General features: G+C 42.5%; 1 protein-coding gene across 1 annotated transcript in view; it reads right to left on the bottom strand.

Annotated features, from left to right (window-relative positions):
* The window catches only part of COG5 (component of oligomeric golgi complex 5), a 191442-nt gene that overhangs the window by 4020 nt on the left and 167352 nt on the right, over positions 1 to 20070 (bottom strand). Inside the window, exons 16-21 of the mRNA XM_063323427.1 lie at positions 19870 to 19932; positions 18955 to 19058; positions 17337 to 17574; positions 8249 to 8325; positions 7618 to 7744; positions 6983 to 7062 (exon numbers count right to left, since the gene is read on the bottom strand). Of these exons, the coding sequence (XP_063179497.1) occupies positions 6983 to 7062; positions 7618 to 7744; positions 8249 to 8325; positions 17337 to 17574; positions 18955 to 19058; positions 19870 to 19932 (689 nt within the window). The remainder of the gene's footprint in view (positions 1 to 6982; positions 7063 to 7617; positions 7745 to 8248; positions 8326 to 17336; positions 17575 to 18954; positions 19059 to 19869; positions 19933 to 20070) is intronic.

Raw genomic sequence — 20070 nt, 5'->3', positions numbered from 1 at the left:
AGATAAACTGATGCGATGAGCAGCCTGAGCAGTAGGCGGGAGATGAAGGCAGGGGAGGCCCATGGATCCCATCAAGATGTGGGGAGATGCTTCAGGAGAGTCTGGTGTGTCTCACGTTTCCACTCAGGTCAGCACTCAAGTGCTCGGGTCAGCAGTAATCGTTACCCGTGTTAGTTACCTTCTACAAAGAATAGTCCCTTGTATTAAAAAGACAGTTGAGGAACTCCTGCAATCATTTCCTACTGTAACTGCCATTCATCTTGCTGAATCTCTCCCCTTCCACTCACCAGCGTCCCTGTCTTTTCCTCTATAAACTCCCAAAAGTTTGTTGGGCCCAAATAGTTTTTAGAAGTCATCAAAAGCTGAAAATAGAAAAAAACCATATTGACCTGCTTAGCTTAGAAAGCTCTGACACCTCTTGGTGAAGTTGTGGGTTGGCATCATTATCCAGATGGTAACACTGCTATCCCTCTCTGGCTTTATCTCCTTGCTTTGAAAAAGCCCTTGAAAAAGATGACAGAGATAACCAGATCCCTTCAGATGAAAGGGAGAAGCTTTACCCTAAAAGCAGCGCCCAAACCCACTCAATGTCAGCCCTTGATAATCCTTAGCCAGACTGTTATTCCAATCAAATCAAACGAGGGAATGAGATTTAGGCTACATTAAGTGCCAAACATCATCAGTCGAGTCCTGCTGCCACACCCTCCAGCAGCTTTTATCTTTTTTCTTTCTCTCCTGCCTCAAAGAATGATTTAACTGGCAAAAACGACTCCATCAGTGGCAGCCACTCTCCTCTTACGACTCAAAAAGCAGCTGAAAGGAACCTGGTGAGTTGTTTGGTGGCCTCAGAACTGCCCAGACCCTTCTTCTTCCCAGCAGAGACCAACAGCTGACAGAAGTTGATGTTTGTCAGCTCTCTGCTGCTGTGCCTGCTCTTCTGCCCTGGGCGTTGTTTCAGAGACAAACTTCATCAATATGACCAACCCAGGAGCATCAGGCATTTTTCTAAAACAGACCTTACACAGCTTTAACTTTAAACAATGAAAATAAAAGCTTTTCCAATACTCTAAAAGCATTCCCTGTTTTCCCATGTGCCATGCTCGCACCTCCAATAAAAGTATTTAAACACTCTAAAGCTGAATGTTAAAATGCAATTCATAATGAATAACTTGACCTGAAACGCTAAAACAAAAGCTTAGATCTTCTCCAGACAGCAAGAGTTCTGCTAATGGCCAAACCCATGACAAAGGCATGGCGAGCACCGACCTCTCACCAAACGTAACGCTCACGTCAAGGCTCCCTTCGCTCGTCAGCCTTCAGCTCTGAAGGTTGTTTTGCAAATGCCACATCTCCCATCGGTGGGGATTTCTGACGGGAACTGCAGTGTGTGCCAGGGAATGAACAAGTCACGGAGAAACATCCACCACCGAACAGAGGACACAGGCACCTCCACAGCAGAACTGGCCTGGAGAACGTCCTGCTTCACGTACCCATCACGGCAGAGCAGCCGCCTGCCTCCCACACAGGCCGGTCTAAGAAAGCAGCCAGAGGGGCCTCGCACCGAGTGAGAGGATGAAAAGCTGCTGCAGCTGCTAAAGGCTGGGAGCCAAGAGGCAGCCGCAGTCACCTGGAGCTCCCTGCTCTACCTGGTGACCATGGAGCAGCTCATCATCACGGCCAAGCTCTGCTCAGCTTGGGAAGCTCCTCTGCGTTGCTGCCCATGGTAATGCCATGGCGGCGAGAGGCCAGGAAACCTGTCTGTCCTATTAGGAACAGCATCCCCTGTAACAAAAGGCACAGGTAGCGAAAGAGCAGAAATCATGAATCCAGGGAGAAAGGGAGTCTGGAGTCCAGAGAGTAACGGTGAGGTTGCTCCAGAGCGCGAGGGAGGAATGGGCTGGGAGAGGTAACCGAAAGCACCAATGCTCATAAAGCAGCTGTGATTTCAGAAGTACATTCGGGATGGGAACGTCGTTTCTCTGAGGACAGTCGCCACATCTTCAGGGTGGGATTTCGGGACTGCAATGTACAGAAACAGAGAGCGCAGGGCGCTGCTTTCGGCAGAGCGAGGCGGATGCTGCTCCCACAGCCCGAGTTCCGCTGAGGCTGCGCTGGGCAGCCCCTGGCAATACCCCTCACTGCAGCTGCCGAGACGCCTGTAGTGCTGTACCCCATGGGGGAGACACCCGAGTTCAGCAGCAACCTTAACACTTGAAATGCAGATTTTATGATGACATTTTTGTAAACTCTACCGGTCCTAGCTCAAACGAGCTTTTGCAAAGTATGCTGGTAGTACAGAATTCAATTTAGATGCACCGTTTTACCATTAAAATCTTGTATTAAAAAAAAGGTAGGCTTGCTCCTGTAGAGGACACTGTAAAAACACTAGTGCATAAGCAGAAATGGAAAAATAAATGGCATCATGGGTGAAAGCAGTATCATCAAGTCTCCGGCGCAGAAGAGATCTCAGCTGTTGTCATATAAAGAGATGTAATTTATAGTTATATTACCGATGTTTAAGAAGATGGAAGAAACCCTGTTTATGTAATATACAAAACATACTCTTGAAGGGATTAGACTAAATAATGCCCTAAATTCAGCATCTTCCAGTCTAATAAAGGACATAAAACCTGTTCAGCAATCTGCTTCTATTTTAAAAGACAAGCTATGGTATACGTTACAAATATTGTTTGTAAGAGAGCGCTACGGAAAGGGGGTTGGTGGGATGTTCTGCATATATTAATGCTTCATTAAAAATACCATAAGAAGTAAGGAAAAAAAAAAAAAATCTAAGTTTAAGATGCCCTCCCACATAAGGAAAAGGATTTTAAAGCACTTATTAAATTACTTCACTTGCTTGAGCGAAAACATGAGCTTTCTTGGAAATGAGGACAAGCTGATTATATAAGACCCAGATAGTTCTTTTTCAAAATGTTATTTCAACCCATGAAGATTTATATCTACAGTTAAAAGAAAAAAAAAAAAGTGTATGATTTGGGCTGTGGTTCTTAAAGGGCTCTTAATGCATATCATTTAGAATTACTCTAATTAATTAGTTAATTTTATATGGAATTGTGAATATTAGCCCTCCTGGGCTCTGACTGGGTCAAACAGAGCCTGATGGAAATGGTGAGCTTCGGCGGAGGCAGGGATCACCTCGCCGGTCTGCAGTGGGGCAGCGCCACGTGCACCCCGGTCCCCATCACTTGGCCGGGCAGCTGAGGACAGCAGGGCCAAGACTCGTGTTTAGTACTTCGATAAAAGTCTGTTTGCTCCGCAAACTTCAGGGCAAAGAGGAAAATGAAAAATAGGCTGTGTAAGAGCATATCTGTCTGACACCAGATCGATTTAATCGAGTGCTATAAAAGTTACTGTAAAACCAGACTGTAAAATCTCCGACAGCATCATCCATAGGACAGCAGATTAGCACGAGGCATCTCCGGTTTATTCCAGATCCACAGAATAAAGAGATCAAAGGAACCGTGCGTCGACAGACAAGCATAACTGACGCTGGGGGTTTTATGGATGGCCTGGTGCCGGCCAGGGGAGAGCTCGGAGGCGCACGTGCCACAGAGTGGAGCCGTGTCCCCGCACAGCTCTGCCGGCTGCGGCGAAGTGGTCCTGCTGCTGCGCCTGGCGAGACGGAACCTAACGCACGGATGGGGCTTTCGTGGTGGTCCCCGAGCTGGCATTTGTCCCTGCCCCCTGGCAGGTCAGTGGTCAGAGCCGCTCTCTGGCTCAGGACATCAGCTCGTTGTAAAAACGAACATTTCCCTGGGCCTGGCTTTCAGCTCTGCCCCAGCACCAGTGAGCCTGAGTAAGGGGAGTTTACCCGCACTCGAATGGTGAAGATAAGAATTCGGCCCTTGGGCGGATGAACTGTCTTTCAGGCCAGCTCAAATCCTGCCACATCTAACAGGAAGGTTTCTTTTATGGAAGAAAGGTTGAGTTTTCAAACTTAATTTAAGAAGAAAAAGAAAAACAGTGCCCTGGCTGCTTAAAGAAGCGCTTCTTTCAACACAGTCCCAGCTCCAGGAGGACGCCTGCAGCCGGGTCGTCTCACCTAACTTTAAATGTCTGCAGGGCAGCCGTCTGCTGAGCGAGCTCCCCTCTCCCAGCCCACGCTCCCTGCACGGGGCAGAGAAAATGGAGCTCTCGGGACACAACGCAACTGACCTATTTTAGGTACCTACTTCAGGAGGAGATGAACCAGCCCCAGCAGCGCCTCCTTCTCTCTGTTGACTATAAAGGGAGTCTAGCTAATATACCTCAGGCCAGGTAAATCCCACCCTTCGTGCTGAATACGAGCAGAAAGAAATGCACAAAGATGCCCCAAATGCGACTAACTCATAACTAACACCACGTTGCATAGGAAGCATTTAAGATGTACAGAGTGGAAGAAGCACTGCAATTAGCTTTAATATGAAGCTGTAAGGATTCTGATAACACGAGTAAATTAATATCTAAGCAGCAGGTCCCTAGAGTAATTGCATGGTCGTTACAAGGGGAAGTTGCAGAAAATTACCATTTGCAAGGTTGCAGCAAGTGTGAAGATAATTTCTTGATGTAGGCCAGGGCAGGGATCTGAAGGCTCAAAACACTGAATTAGCACAGCTGAACAACTACAGGTGGGAAAAGCTTGAAGAGGGTGAATGATAAAAGACTCCACGCAAATGAGCAAGACACCCATAGTTCAACTTAGGTTCGTATGAGATGCACGAAGAGCAGGCTCAGAAATCTTCCAAGAGAGTATTAACGAAAATATGAGTGAAAAGATGGTCATACTAGTGACTGATGTTTGCCTGCCTGCCTTATGTACAGATAACCGGCCTATTTCGAAACGAGTTACAGGCATGAAAGGAGATGGTAAAAAGGTGAATGCACACAGCGATGCCTCCAGAGTTGACTGGTGTCCGCAAAGGAGAACCATCCCCTTCACTCACTGCATCACTAGCTGCTGGTCGGCTGGTCCCCGTGCTCTGCTCCCAGCCATGCTGGGCTACAGGAGCTGCCAACCAAACCACCCGAGGGAAGAGTCCGCTTTGACAAATCCAGTGCAGTTAATTCACACGGCTCAGCAAAGCTGCACGAGCGGCGCCTGCAAGCGGTGGGCCTGGGGGTGGACGGAGAACCAGTCAAGCGTGGGCAGTGACAAACAGCCTTGCTTTGGCGTACCAAGAGTAGGGGAGAGATGCTGGAGTGCCACCAGAGGCCTCTGGGAAGGGCAGATCTTCAAAGCTGCCCTCTCCATGCCCTGGGAGGACAGCTGTCCGAGCAATGTCCCAGCATTTCACAGTGCAAAGCAAAAGGACCACAGTCCCACTGTAAAATGGTCAAGTGATAACCTTGCCAAGGGATAACCTTACAGCAGCACATTCTTGAGATCACAAAGTTAAAATATTTTAATAGTGGTATCTCACGCAAAATGAATAAAGGATTCAATGAAAGGACTGAAATGAAAAGCTTAAGTATTCCAGCTATGCTACTTGGTCTAATGGATGCCACTCTCTCTTCCCGAAAGCCTTGTCCCAAGGCTTGTCCCTTAATACCTCCATGGTCAGAGCAATTTATCAGTGTCTGAACATGACCATCAGCAAGCCCATTAACTGAATCAGTCTGGATGAAATTTAATTGCAAACAAAGACAAAAATGTGTTGTAGTTTAAGGATGGCATTTTCAAATTTGTGTAAAAGGATAGAAGAGAACAAAATCCAATCAGTTCTTAAATTATTTGCATTCTTGGCTTTCGCTAACATGTCTGAAATTCAACATTGTCAGTTTTGCCAGTACTATCAAGACAGAAATTACAATCAAAATATTCCTAACTAAGTTACATATACAGCTGTATCAGCCCTGTACCTATTATCCATTCCCCTGTAATTCAAGGTGTCATGGCTTGTGATTCAAGAAAACCTACTTTTGTAACCAAACTAGACTAACAACATGTCTGATTTAAAAAAACCAACTCTTAATACAGATATGAAGAGACATAGTTTGTGTTTTAATATTTTGGAAATAAGTCCTACTAACATCTACTGGTGATCAACTAGTATTTCCTTAATTGGCCCGAGCACTACACTGGACTGTATGGCGCTATCAGCTTCAAGAACTGTAAATATTTACAGCAGACTCCTCTTGGCTGCTTTATAAGTGTGGACAGATAATGGTTGATTTTCTCAAGCACCACCACTGCTGGCTGGAACTTAAAAGTCAGCTTCTATGATTTCAGCAAAAGCTGGCAACATCCAGGCGCAGAAGTTCAAGGACAGAGCTGGCTCCCAGGCCAGATCGAGCCTGGTGCAGCTACGTGTGATGACCTTTCCCGTGCCACTGGAGTGGGTGACACCGAGATCAGAACAGGACACCGACAAGAAGGCTGGAAGAGTAAGGGCGTTAAGAGCCAAATGATCATCTGAGCCTTCATAACTTTTCCTAACATTTTAGGATGCAAAATAGCTATACAGCCATCTACCCTAGGAACATTTTTAAAACCTTACCTAATTATCACTTCCTAAAGATCCCAGGCTGATTTCCTGAAGAATAACATTGCAAGGGGTAACAAGGGTCTTCCATTTTTAAATTCCTACCTACATTTTCATTGCTTTAACTTCCACAGCTTCTCTTTCCTGATACAGAAGACAGGATGGCTGCAGCCTTGACCTTCCAATGGTTGAGAGAGCCAGTTTTGCTAAAATACAGTATTAATTTAAACCATCATTGTGCATGGTCTCTTTCTTTTGCAAGAGGTTTATGTGTTCCTTCCAAAGGCACTGGAGGGCTTGGGTACGGGGGGCGAAGGGGAGCATTCAGTTTATATACTCTCCCATGTTGCAACTCATCCCATGAGTGGAGAGAGGGTAATGGTATTTATAATACATCTGCTACAGCACATTTTTTTTACTTTTCAAGACCAGTCCTGGTGAGCAAGTAAGTTAGTGTTCCATCATCATAAATGTAGAGAAGAAAGAAGCATGATTTTTACCGTATGAGAGCAAGCCTGTCTTTTTCAGACGGATGATCATCAAGCCACTGGGAGTAGCGGGCAATGGACCACTCAGCCCTCTGACACAGAGAAACACAAACAAACACCAATTACACATAAATGTGAAAAAGGAAACACACACACCAATTTCAGAATCAAAGATGACATAAACAAAGGCCACATGAGGCTCTCTCAATACTGCAGTGATGCAGAATGAGTTAAACAATCAGAAACAATTAACAGAAATAGCCCAGCACATTATTTGGGAGCTCAGAGGTGATGTTTGCCCAGTTCTGACAGGGGTTTCAATCTTACATGAGCACGATGCAGGCATTTTGCAGTCTGTGATAAGACCTGAAATTTCTTCTATGAGCTGACAGAATATTAAAGAATTGAGAGCCTATTTAAAATCATGTTATCATCTTTCTACTGTTAATTAATCAAAATATGAAGGCAATGACCATAACTCCTTTGCCACAATAAAAACAAAACCCAACAAATCATATAAAGTATGAGCTTGAATACGTTTTAACTAAAATAACTAGGACAAACTACAATGTTCATTCCTCCTTAGGACATCTCGAAAGGAAAGACTTTCTCGAACCTTTCTCAAAAAGAAAGGTTGATCTTATTACCTGGAAGGGTGATTTTAACTCTGGTGGTGCTCTCGTAAATAAGAACTGAAGAATAATGCTGAATGGAATAACCTCTCCCAGCGCTGGGCTACTGGCAATATGCTCACTGGTCTGGAACAGCAGCGGTCTGGAAAAATGTAACAACATACTTGTGAAAGGAAGAAAAAGCTCATCTTATGCATTAGAAAAAATGCCTATGTGGTGGCAATACTGCGTTAGGATAGAATCATCTAATTTTTTTACACTAGTCTGCATCTTAGGTTTTCAACACAGGCTCAGTTTGTAAAAATTTACAGAAGTTGCCTATTGTAACGAAACAACACAGGATTGTAAATTTTATATTTCAATAAAAACTTCTAAGTTAACTATAGAACTCGCTGTCACACAGAAGTTATACTGAAAGCAACACACAAAAAAAGTACAATTTGGCCAACATTTGCATGACAAAGATTGTTAAATCATAGTTATACTCTGCATAAAATTTAAAAGAACTTTAATCTATTTCTAATTTGCAGGTGGGTGTTGCCAAAAAAACTCTCAGTTCAATCAGAACTAACACGAGGTAATAAATCAGTTTTGAAAGACAGTTTGGTCACACTGCCAAGTGCTAGTTCCTGCGACTGCAACTCACCTGAAGGACCTCAGCTGTCTGTAAGACTTTCCTAGGTCAGAGACTCGCCGGCACAGCGGTGCTACTGCTAACTCCATCTATCAAAACAAACATTTTAATTCGAATTAGATTGCCCCAAAATATAAAACCTGGCATTGAAGTAGCCCGCCTTTAAGATACAATCCAAACTTGCAGACTAAATCACTGACTTCTGGCTGGTTTTGAGACAAGAAGTTATCCTTTGCTTCCATACTGCGTTGCCCAAGCCAAGCCTTTTGCCTTATTCTTGGCAACACAGTAAGCATCCCACGGCAAACAATAGTGACAGTCCACGGTTAAGAACAGAAGGGGTTTCGTGAGCTTTCTGAGACCGAAGCTTTGTTTCTCGCAGAAGGTTTATTTTGTGGGTGATGAGTTTCATGATAAAGCACTTACGTCAATACACCAAAAATCTGACTGCAGCCTGGGAAGAAAGCAAATCTACGCAGGTCTCCACAAACCACTCCTAAAGCAGTAAAATGCATACCCATTGCAGCTGGGCACCCTTTCCTTTGGCAAAGGATGAGTTTAAAGTGATTCCTTCTTGAGCACTTGAGCACTCAGCCCCAAATTCTGGGGCACAAAACCTACACAGGTTAGAGAGACGGCAGCTGGGACCTATTGCCACAGGGTTATACGGAATCACAGGCAAAAGAGCGTCAGTAAAAGCATTATTTTCATACTCATTTTCATACTGTTTGGTCTCTGAGTTACAGCAGCCATCTTTAAAAATAAACTATTTTTAAACACTTTCTGTTTTTTAAGCACTGGAGTTCACCTGCCTTTTCAAACAAGAGCCAAGTTCCACTTGAGTTTTTGCATCATTCACATCAGACTCAATTCTGCCACAGGCTCCTCATTAACAGTGAGGACACAGAAGTGTCACTTCCAGCTCCCAGACTGAACATGAAAATCACATGGCAAAATTTCAGTTAATATGCATGCTAATACAAACACCACCCCTCAAAAAAACCCTATAGGTAAAGTAATTTTAGTCAGATATGGGTTAAGTCTTTATTTTTTGCATTCCTGAAGTGTCAGTCAACAGAGGGGTGCAAGCTTTATTCTCCACATACATTTTTTAAAAATCCCTAACTTGAAAGACTATCCAGACTTTGATTTCCACATAATGCACAATTAAGCTAAGTTTCAAAGGACGAGAACTAAAATAACTAACAAGATCAAAAACACCATACAAAGAGCTTCCCATTTAAGTAACACTGCTGAAGGAGTTTCAAAGTGCCTGTGATAAGACACTATTTACAGTGAAGTCTTTAATACTATTATTATTTCTAGCTGTACCATTTGCTCAGACGGAGCTGGCTGCTGGGCCACCGGCTTCACCAAGAGCACGTAGCTATGCTGGGGTTCCAGCATAAACGAGAAAGATGATACAGCAAACTATGATGCTAAAACCAGAAGAAATTAAATTAGCAATTAATGCAAATCAAGCCCATATACTGCAGGTACCCATCTTAAGAAGCAGGTGTCAGGATGGGAGTCATCTCACCTACTTGTCAACATCTACAGGTTCTCTTCATACTCAGTGGAGAGAAAAAACAGCCACTCTTGGGGCGTGATGCATCTTTCCCCAAGGTGGACATCTAGAACAGATCAGGTGGGTCATGTTGTGGCAGTATCCACCTACATGACGCTCAGTCAGACAGAGCTGGGAACGCCAGAGGGCCTACCCCAGGTACCTATGCTTTGCCTAGAGACAAGGAGAGGAGGGCACCTCTGAAAGGCGATGGCGAAAGCCCCCCAGACCTAGCCTGCAGGCAGGGCAAAGCCACTCCCTGAGCCTAGGAACCTTGGAGTGCATGCCCCAGATCAAGCACTTCCAGGCTGCTTGAAATCTGCTTTTTATATTAAGTAGAAATTCCCAGAAGTAGAAAGTGATTAAAATTCAGGAAGCAGAAATAAGGATGTTTGTCGTCTGCTTCCAGCCCTGGGTAACAGCCCAGCTCCCTCCTGCCTGCTGCCCTCCTGGCCCCCAAATCTTCTGCTCTAGGCTATGAACTGGCCCCTTCTCTACCGCTGGGTGGGATCCCTGCCCTGTGTCCCCCTCACCACCTGAGGGCTGTGTCACCTCTCCCACAGGCAAACGCAAGGACTACCTGTTCTTTGGGCTGAAGAGCATGTACAACCCCTCTCTGCAGTTCCTGAGCAAGCACGCTACCCACCAGACCACGCAAAAGGCACCCAAATGGGAAGGCGACATCCCCACGCTTGAGGAGGAGGCGTCAGCTGCTGTGCCGTCTGCTGAATTTGCCAGCACAAGGGATCAAGGTTAAGTGCCCGCTCCCGGGACAGGCAGCTTCTCTCTGGGGATTTCTGCAGGGAGGTGCTCCAACTCCAACCTGCGATGAAGCTTAGAGCAAGTTCAGCGTGTTGTTCCCTCAGATCAGCCAGGACACTTCTGAGCACGTATGGGAGCCAAGACTCCAGTCTGCTGCACAGGATCAGGAGCAAGCAGCCAAAAAGAGGAGCTAATGAAGTAGGCTTTGCTGCATCATGATACAAGAACCCTACAGACCCTGAAAAACAAATGGGAGCAAGACTCTGATTTCTCCAGAGCTTCTTTTTAGGCATCAGTATTGGCTAGGGGCAGCTGGAAGTAGCTGATATCCTGTAGGAGCTCATGTCCCAGCTCTGGTGGGAGCCGTGGGATTGTACGAGGGAGAAGATAATTCTTTTAGGTGCTTTAGAGAATTTGAAAACAGGCAACAAACTGCCAGTCTGACTTGCGGAAACAGAGATGCATGGATCAAACTGTACTCATGAGGGGAAAGAAATCCCAGTACAGCAAAATGCAATTTTGCTTAATAAGTTTTAAATGATTGTTTCACTCCTGAAACATAATATGATGTGATGAGATGTAAGTGAAACTTTCTACAGCTTAACCAGTTTCTTATTAAAATAAATTCAAATGATTTCTCTTGAACATATTTGGCAGTTTTGATAAATCAACATTTTTAGTCTTAAGTACTAAAGAATAAAATTTACTTCAGAAAATTCTATTACTTCATCTTCAACCTTTATTCACTGTAGGAAATTATTAGTATTGCTAGAACTAGATAGATTTAATGGCAGCAGATGGTTGATTCGTGAAGTACTAGTTGCCAAAGAAAAAAAAAATGTTTTTAAGCTTTGCAGCATACTATACCATCTCAAATTGACTCATGAAGAGTGGGAATGAGTGAAAACTAATGCAGTAAAAATGTACAGAAACTTTTTTTTTTTTAAATTTACAACACCAGTCTGCTATGTGTTATAACCAAATCTCGCCAATAAAAACTATACTTTACATAGTAACTAAGATTGTTTTCTTCACTTGAATTTTAGCTATTTCTCTGAGCCCAATGATGTAGTGAGATGCTACAGCACCTTTCTGCTGTTACATTCATTTCTGCAGGCCCACTGTGTGGGGCTTTGTGTCTCCACTGGGCATCGTGCCGGCCGGCACCGCTGGCCCAGGAGCGAGTGCCAGGAAGGAATCATTCGGCTGGAACAGCTGCTGTTTTTAAGGTGATGGCATTGGGCAGAGGACTGAGTGTACATCACTTCTTGGTTTTGGTACCTGTCATCACCTAAAGCTGCATCAACTGTTGATTCATGCAGCATGTTTATACTGTAGCAGCTTTTGCTATGACAGACAACTATAGTTCCCAAAGCATTTTGATGAGCTTTTACAGGTCAGGTGATGTTTTTGGCTGTCTGCAAGCCAGTATTTGTATCGTGTATGCCAGGCCTTTCATACAGTCCTATGGACTTTACATACGAAAAGGTAAAGGCTATTTTTTGTTTCTTTTCCAAATTTCTCTCCCAGAACTGAAAATTTGGAAATTCAGATATCCAGGTTAAATTCAGTAATAAATCAGGTGTCCAAGCTGTAATTTGCAACCACAGAGGCTTGACTGACTAATGTGAGATCATCATTAACACAGGATGCAAGAGAAGCAGTAGGCAGTGCACGTGCCTGCCAGAAAGGAAGGGGCAGCTAGAACAGAAGAAGGCCTAATGATGCCGCCTCGCTTCTTCTAACTTTGCTCAAAACCCATTGCTTTTCCATGATTTATTCATGTTATTTTGCTATGCTTCACAGAACACAGTGGCAGACTCCTGCCCAACATATGCTTCTCCTCAATGATTCTTGCTCTCTAAGCCCAAAAAGGCTGTATTATCTTTTCTTCTCATATGACCCTGCCGTAGCCCAAGGCTAGGTGGTCAATTATCTGTTGAACTATTCACTGGCTAGCCATATTGTAAAAAATACATCACATGGCTGGCTTCTCTAATTGGATTATGTTCAGCAACCCAAGGGTGAAGTTAATACGTAGTCTAGATACAGATAATGCATATATATTGAAGAGTGCTTTGAAAACCCCCACAGTGAAGTTATTGCTTAGTGCCTATTGTGGTATTTTCAAGATCTCTCATTACTAAACAGATGTTTTTTCAGCTGGAAAATCTTAACATTAAATTTTTAGCAATCACATTTCCTCCTGGCCAAGATGAATTCCAAGTTTTTAAATGTTAACTCAAAATGCTTTTTCCTAGCCGTTCAGCAGGAGAGAATGCTTTAACAAGCAAGGGAGCAGAAGAGCTCTGAACTATTGTATGAAAGAAGCCGGCCTTGAAGGGATGTGGAATTTGATTTCTCCCCCATGCAGCAATTCCAAAACGGTTGGTGTTTAAGTAAATCCTTCAGCAGTAATATCTCCAAAATAACACACATCAGAAAATATAATTTCCTCCTTCCACTAAAATAGTTCACGTTAAACATTAAGTGCATTTTATCTTTAGTAGTTTCTCTCCTTATGACCTCAACTGTGATCACAGCATCCTGCTTCTCTCATTCTTCCGTAAGAAACTAGAAAGGAAATTTTTTAGGAAAAATGATAAAAAGCATTTTTACACTTGTATCATCATGTTTTATCAAACAAGCAAATCTGTTTACATTTTTAAAAACCCAAATGCCTAATATTCTTGCTTTTTTAATGCCAAATATTGAATCAGGAAACCAGATTCTGACCATAGGCTAACCAGCAGATGGAAACATTTATTCTGCACTACAATTTGGCATTGTCAATTTCTACAGTAAAAACATTTTTCCTAGGAAAATTCAATAAAACCAAAACATTTTGCAGTAATTAATTGGTAAAGACTTGAAGAGTTGGTGGCGGCGTTAACTATGCCCCATCAAAACTGTTTGAACACAGTGCTGAACAATGCCAAAAAACTCAACTATAAACCACACCTAGATAAGAAACATATGAAGGTATATATACAATAGTATTAACTCAAACAGGATTAATAAAAACAGTTCACTTGACAATGCTGAAAATAATCAGTCATGCCATGAGATGGGGTTCTTGGCACAGACAGCGGCTCCTGCCTTATATGTCACTCCAAACACACACCTCTACTATGAAAAGATGGGAAATCATGTCATGCCTTCATGCCATGAAGCATAAAGATTACTCAGTCTTTGCAATTTCTAGACCAGTTTTCTTCAACGCAGTTATGATTTGTATTTGCTATTAATAAACAGCTATTTTCCTATATCAGCTTACAAACTGTATGTAGCAGACTACTAGTTTCCATGCCAAATATTACTGTAGATTCCTCATTTCTTCTAAATAAATTTCTCAACTGATTGTGCTTATATTTCATTCTTTGCTGCCTCGTCCAGCATTTCCATCGTGTTTTAGGAAGGCCTGAACTGCAAGTCACCAATCCCAAAGGGTGCCTAAGTTTAAGTGCTGTAACAACTCTGAATAACAACCAAGTAGAAAGTCCTCTGGAGAAGAACTGTTAGTCCCCAGAAACATAAATGTTGAAAAACCATCAGGACTTGCTGGCTTGCTTGCCTCCAGGAGAACATTTTTTTCAGTCTGACTAGTACTGAATTAAAAAAGTGAAATTTGGTATTCCGTACGTGAATACTGAATTATAGTCACCTTAAAAATACAAAACCAAATTTAAACAAACTGATCCAGGAATATATAGGAGTGAACTGAAAAGTAATCTTGTGCAATTGACTGCAAAAAACTGAGAGCATGAAAAGAGGTGGATTCAGCCTGCAGACTGGAAATATTTCAAACGACGAGAGTCCCAAGGAACAGCACAGTATGTGATAATAACCTCACAGCACTGCAGACATTTTCTAGGGCTTAAAATTTTTCCGTGTTCCTGCAAGCACTGATCTTCATGAAATCATATTAATGACATTCAGGCATATTTCAAGCCTATCATGCTTCTGTTTACAGCTGCCACACTAGCACACACCTGGTTTTACTGCTGAAGTATCTGTAATGCACAAGATAGCAAAATGCAATACTGGCACTGGAAACAGGATAGACAGAGAATTCAACAGAATTACAGCAATAATTCCTAGCTGCATAAGTAGCTGAGCCTTACTCAAGAAAATTGGCACTTGTGCACCTCACCGAACACAGTTTTGAATGAAGAGAACTTGAAGCCTCAGTTTTCCCCCTTCTGTGTAGACACCTGTTGTTTTAAGGCAACTTATCAGTAAAACACATTTCCAGTGCAAGAATCTTCAAATCTGACTCTCAGCCAAAGCTATTCTGCTGAGTATAAGGCAGCTGTAACTCTAACTCTGAGTGCCCTGAAACAAATGTGCACAAGCACGAGATACCCAAAATATGATGCAACCCAAGATTATTTGACTTACTGCATCTGTGTTTATAATAGAACCTCAAATTAACCAAAGCTTCTGCCCAGGTCTTTTGCTTGCAAGTAACCCCAAAACACCAAAAGGGGTTTTAGATCTCAAAAGCCAGTTTTAAGCAGGAGCATGTAACCCTTTTTTGAGTACAGAAAATTCAAAATGACTCCACAAAACAGAGCACAAGTAAAAACAGTTTATAAACAAGATTCCTCCTACACACCCAGTGTCTTTCCAGGCAGGTCCGTTCCTTTGGGTTTGGCTTTAGTCCAACAATGCAGTGCCTTTCTGGGACTGAAAAAGCCCTTGCATGCAGTATTTATGGCCATTTGTAAAGGTTTATCCTTCCCCTCAGGCCAGCAGCCCAGATAAGTGTCTGCTCCCTGCCCTCCTCAGCCCAAAGCTGCAGCAACTTCTTTTTTCCTCGATGAAGCCAGGTGCTATGGGAATGAACGCATGGAAATGAACCAAGTCCTGCTCAGGATTACAGTCACATTTCTGAGAACAAGCCCAGGACTCCTGGCCGGCTCAGAGCAACTACGACCTCCCCAGTGGGGCTACCAGGAGCTGGCATCGCAGTGATGTGCCCAAAACCCACCAGGTTTTTGGGAGCAGCAGACACACCCCAGAAAACATGGATATAAGGCTGCTGCCACATACAAAATTTTTTGGTCCTTTTTCTGTTGTCCTGAGCAACAGGATATAGCGTCCAGGCCATTCTGGACACTATAGCCCCCGTGCAGCCTGGGATGCCCTAAGGAGCTCTGTGCAGAGATGCTCCAAGGCACAGAGCGAGCACCGAGGTGGCTGTATTGGACTGGTTGGACACAGCTAGTTCTTGTCTTAAGCCCATTTTTAAACAAGCCAAAAATATGGTGCAATGTGAAGATGAGTAAAACACAAGGCAGCCCCCAGATGCAGCAACAGTTGAAGGCAGGAGACAAGAATGAATTCAAAACCTATTTTTTTTCTTCCACAGTACAAAAGAAGAGAAATCAGAACTTTTATCTTCACACAGTTGTCCGTTCAGGAGTTATACTCAGCACAGTGGGGAAGAACACGCAAATCCCCCTACAGTCAGATGAAAACATACCTTCATTTTTCACTTCATTTTCACTTAAAAGGCAGCCCATGTCAGAATGAGAAAAATAAGTGTTTAAAGAAGATAATCGAGTGGTATTTTTAGCATTATTATAATAGGTGCTTAGATCAGATGCTCTTGACTGTAGAATCAGGGGAAGATATTTCCCAAATTTATACAACTTACTTTAGTATTGCAGCATAAATTACAACAATTTTCTATATTCCTTCCAGAGGAGGAGTCAAGCGTCTTTTTTTTTCCCACCAATTTTATGCCATTGTCTTCAAAATCGAGAAGGGAGCGGAACCTTCTCACTGAAAGCAATTGAAAACTTCCCCTGAACTTCTGTAGTTCAAGGCTGATTTGCTACTTTAGGGTAATGAATAAAAACACCTTTATTGAGGAGTATGTAACTCACAGGCAAATGATGCAAAGTAGCCACGGGCAGGAGCAGAGATGGCAGTGATTCCTCCCTCCCTGCCTTCCTCTCCTGCCCTAGTTACCTACCAGCCAACAGCAGCACTCGGTATGCAGACAGCTGGTGAGAACTCCCTTTCTGCTTGGATAACAATAACCGGGACCCTCGGACCAATCTAGTGGATGCCTGTATTCTTTGGCAAGTTAATCACACAGTATTACTATTGATTAATTAAATTTCGATATAGCAGATAATGCAGACAGGTAGTGGATATTAATCTGGCAATTTTTGTTGTGTTTTACCCCAGTATAAGAGCTAGGTAAAGCTGAGAGGCAGAGAAGTCAATCAGGTCATGAACAGAATCCCACAAAGAAAACTGCCTTTCTGTTACCAAAAGGGCAGTTCTCCCACAGGATACTGGTATTTCTTCAGCTTGTCTCCTACATTGCAAGGCAGCTGAGTTAGCGATTAACCACTGTGGGCAGTGTGATATATAAAGCGATTAAGAAAGTGACACGCCATTCCATTAGAAGAGAGAGAAAGAATGAAGTGAATGAATGGTGGCAAATGATGGACATACCAAAGGGGTCAGACAAGCAGGATAAAATGTCAAGACGCAACTGAATTTAAATGCAACAGTCACTTGACAGGAATCTGTCACACCTCCCTGAATGTGCCTTATGGTGACAAGGGATCTTCAACTACTTAGTGGATGCATTTCTCAGGACACAGTATCTCATCAGAGAGGATGTTCAGGACTGGAACGCACCGATCTCTAGAACTGCCTGTTTATACTTTGATGGGGGCAAAAGTATTGATACTTTTCAGTGAACACAGTGAAGTAACAGTAAAAAGCAGAAATCAGTATTAAGGGTACCTGTGCAAAATCAGCTGCAAGTCGCATCTTCCCACCTTCACCGAGTGGCCTTATTAGACTGGCATTGCGAATGAAAAGTTCAATTGCTCTTTGAGCCATGGCTTCAGTGTTATCAAAGACAAAGTCAAAACACTCAAAATGTCTGAAGTAGTCGCTCATGACTCTTGCTATAAAACCCTGTAGCTCTTTCATGTACAGAGAACAAGGGACATCTGGTTTTCCTGAGCTGGATAATGATCTGAGAAAAAAAAAGGAAAAGAAAAAAGAAATGGGGACAGCTAAATTCATCTTTACAACACAACCAAAAGCTATTGGATTCTTTTTAATTTTTTTCTACCCCGTGAAGTCATGGCATGAATTGTAGAGTCTCATTCCTACTCAGAATAAAGAACATATAGCGCGCTCTGAAACTGTAGTCAAAAAATATCTCTTTATCAGTCATTCCCATCCTAACAAGATAAAGGAAACCACCCCACTCCTACCCAACTTGCAGAGCCTCCACCAGTTTGGAGCCTAAACCTCAAATCCAGCCCCTAAATTTAAATGTCCCAGTTGTTGATTCGAAACTCTACTAATGGATCAGAAAATACAAGCACGTGTCACAGGGTTACTAGTTTAGCCTATCCCAAACGGGTGCTCTGTATAGAATTAGTTTCCTAGATTCCTCCAAACCCAGGATTATAGAGTCAATCTAATTATCACAGAAGCAGCACAGAAGCTACAGGACACAGAAATCAATCACCTTTCTCTTTCTTTGAATCACAGTCAGGCAACAGAGCTCTTCCAAACTCAGGAAGCTGAGCGTACAGGCTACCTAACAAAACTTAGCCTTTGGCTGGAATCAGTTTATCCAGCTAGAAAGGTATTTTGCTAGTGGTGGCAAAAGAAAGATCGAGAGGGTAAAATATTGTTTAAAAAAAAAAGTCAAAGGGAAAATTTAAAACACTTCTGAAAACACACTGTTTTCAGTGAATTTCCAAGACAGAAGACAGGACATCTGATGATGATATGACATCAGAACAGAGATAACAACCAAAATAATGCTCAAGAAGGAAGTCTCAATTATAGACAGGACTCAAGATCTTTGCAGATAAAGAATACTGGAAATTTTAATTAAAATGCTCTGGGAAAATAGCATAATACACTAAATCTGATCTTTCAATAAAAAAGATTTTTTGAACCATTTCATATTCAATAATACTTTAGAAAAATTTCTGTGTAATTTTGATTCAGAAGTTATATGCTTTATTTTAAGAAACAAGAATATACACAGTTCTGAAGACTGTCCACAAAAAGTAAGTTTTGAAAGCAAAAGGCATTTTTTAAAGCATAAAAATGGCCTCTGCTTGGCTTTATTTTTCCATTTAAAATGAATTTTACTCAACAGATATGCAAAAAAAAAGGGGGTGGGGTGGGGAGAAGACAGATGCTACCTGATTAATTTGTTTCAATAGATAGGTGTAATTTTGCTTTCTGTGCTCACTGACCATAAAGCATTGCCTTCCCCTCAACAAAGAAGCGCTCTTGCTCCAAGGACACTGTGGCAATAACAATCTATTATGCATATGCAGGACATCTTACTAAAGCAATGGCAAATTTAAAAAGTATTTCTAGTTACCCAGAAAAATCTTCCTGGTGCATAGTGATGATAATAGCTTCTACTGAATCTCCTACAGAGTTCAGTAACGGTTGAACAGCACTACCCATTAGATCATGGACTGCCTAAAATAGAATGAGAAAAAGGCAGAAGTAAGGAAACAGAAACTAGAAGCATTTGCATTTGGACACCTCAAAAACACCTTGACAAACAGTTCATTTCAACAGTGCTTTTTATTATTCTGCATTAGAAAACGCTAAATAGAAGGACAAAAGCCTAAGATAACATTTCTCTTTAATTGATTGTACCAGTACAGTACAGAAATAAAGCTGTTTACTACTTCTATGTAAAGCCTTCCTTCAAAAAGGTGCACTACAATCTGGCATTCCTGGTTTGTAAATGTGCCTGTTTTGGTGCACACGCTCGGTTCAGCTGTTCATTCCCCAGACACACCAGTTGCCTTTTGCTCCCCTGCACACAACCCCTCCCAGGTTCGCGCACGGCAGGACGGACGTGGAGAGCCGTCACCCACAGAGGGCTGCACGGCCACCCACATCACCCCCCAGATAAGCACCAGGTAGCATAGAAGTCATAATTTTGTGCGTGTGTCAAGGGGGATAAGGGGGTGATGAAGGATCCAGTTATTGCTGTGTGAATGCCGCAGAGAATGACATTTATTTTCACAGTCAGACGACATCTGGGTTCCGACCATTACGGGAATATTCTTGAATACAAATGCTACTCAAGCAGTCATATGGCACATGCAACATATATGTAGCTGCAGATACAACAAAATACAAATTTCAGAATATTTGTATACCTTTGACTACCATATACTGACACAAAATAATACCTGTGAAAATAAGTGCCGATTTTAAATGTAACAAACAAAGCAAAGGTTATCCCTATCCCTGCAGCATACGGACATTCAATTACCTTTAAGGCAGTTGTGACTGTTTGCTCAGCGGCTGCTGGAAATGAGCTTTGATTGGTAATGACCTAAAAATTTTGAAGTAATTGTTAATAGTCAACATTCAACAAATTATTAGAACCCATAACATTTAATTTCATTTAAAAACATACTGAGTTAGCCTTAGTAATGAGTGGTTTAAATAGGGATAGATAACTATCAAATGT

The sequence above is a fragment of the Chroicocephalus ridibundus genome, chromosome 1, assembly GCF_963924245.1.
Source record: "Chroicocephalus ridibundus chromosome 1, bChrRid1.1, whole genome shotgun sequence".
NCBI lineage: Eukaryota > Metazoa > Chordata > Aves > Charadriiformes > Laridae > Chroicocephalus > Chroicocephalus ridibundus.
This window is presented reverse-complemented; position numbering and strand designations above follow the sequence as displayed.